The following is a 1191-nucleotide window of genomic DNA, read 5'->3' as shown; positions in this document are numbered from 1 at the left end:
CACACACACTGAGAATAGCAACACTTGCGGACCTTTATCGACACTTATGTTTGTTGCTGAATTGAGAATTTAATACATTTACATAGTTGTTGCATTGCGGATTCATTTAAAATTGTCATATTAACGATTTAAAGTTATTAAGTTATCAAAAGATCGAAACAGAACGAAAAAGAGACCAAAGAGGATCTGATTGATCAGTTATTCAAAAGGTGCAACAAAATTTATAAATTGAATTAATTGTCAAACTTTACAATTATATATAGAAATGTAAGCCATAAAATCTTAAATGGGCTACTAAGTAACTTCATCTCTGTTATTTCTAGTTAAAAAAAAAAAAAAAAAACAAAGCCTATGAACACTTTTTGATTGATTAATAATCTAATTGTGGAAGTTAATTAAAGAGCAAAAAACTACTTCTTCACAAGGAATAGTGAGACCCATGTCATGGTTAAATCCAAACTCGTCTTCAGCTCTCTGAAGCAGACTTTGAAACTCTGGATGATCCAACCATGAAATCGGAATGATGTATCTGCTTCTGTTTTCTCCTACGTAGACCACGAAATGACCTCTCGGTACGTCGTTGGGAAGGCCTTCGGGATTCTTCCCAAAGCTCGAGAGTCTTCTGAGGAGTTGCTTGAGGGTTGCTGGTTGAGGAAGTACTTTGTTTGACTTCTTGAGAGCCATTGATATAACTTTTAGAGAAGTGCTTGTGGTCTCTCTCTAGCTGTGTGTGTGTGTGTGTGTGTGAGAGAGAGAGAGAGAGAGGGAGAGAGGGATTGGTGGGGAAGGGTTGAAGGGGGTGGTGAGGTATTTATATATGGGGAAGAGAGTGAGAAACTGAAGTCATGTGCAGTGTTGGGACAAGGAACTAAGCATGGGGTGTTATGGGGGCGTTTGTTTACGAGGGCAGAGAGTTCATACCTCATATGGGCATACCCTACTTTGTTGCCTCTCCTAAATACATATCATGGACCTCTATCTCCGTATCTCTCTCTCTCTAATGGTTCGCTGTATCGTCCGATACGCGACGTATTAGTTGATACGCAACTCTTTTTCAAGTTTGATACGCGATCCATATCAACCAGTTTATATTGTTTTTATCCGAATCCATTACACCGAGACCGCAATTAATACCTCAACCACAACTGATACTGCAATAGTATGTATATATATATATATTTCTAATTTCCT

General features: G+C 38.1%; 1 protein-coding gene across 1 annotated transcript; it reads right to left on the bottom strand.

The window, feature by feature from the left end:
• Positions 1 to 210: 210 nt before the first annotated feature.
• On the bottom strand, positions 211 to 884 carry LOC132267518 (protein SMALL AUXIN UP-REGULATED RNA 9). Its single transcript, XM_059768675.1, has one exon. The coding sequence runs from the start codon at positions 682 to 684 to the stop codon at positions 379 to 381; it is 306 nt and encodes a 101-aa protein (XP_059624658.1). The 5' UTR covers positions 685 to 884; the 3' UTR covers positions 211 to 378.
• Between the last annotated feature and the right edge of the window lie 307 nt (positions 885 to 1191).

The sequence above is a fragment of the Cornus florida genome, unplaced genomic scaffold, assembly GCF_030987335.1.
Source record: "Cornus florida cultivar Cherokee Brave unplaced genomic scaffold, ASM3098733v1 CherokeeBrave_3.0.0_Hap2_Chr07, whole genome shotgun sequence".
In the NCBI taxonomy this organism is placed as follows: domain Eukaryota; kingdom Viridiplantae; phylum Streptophyta; class Magnoliopsida; order Cornales; family Cornaceae; genus Cornus; species Cornus florida.
The sequence above is the reverse complement of the archived record's forward strand: the minus strand, read 5'-3'. Positions and strand labels throughout refer to the sequence as shown.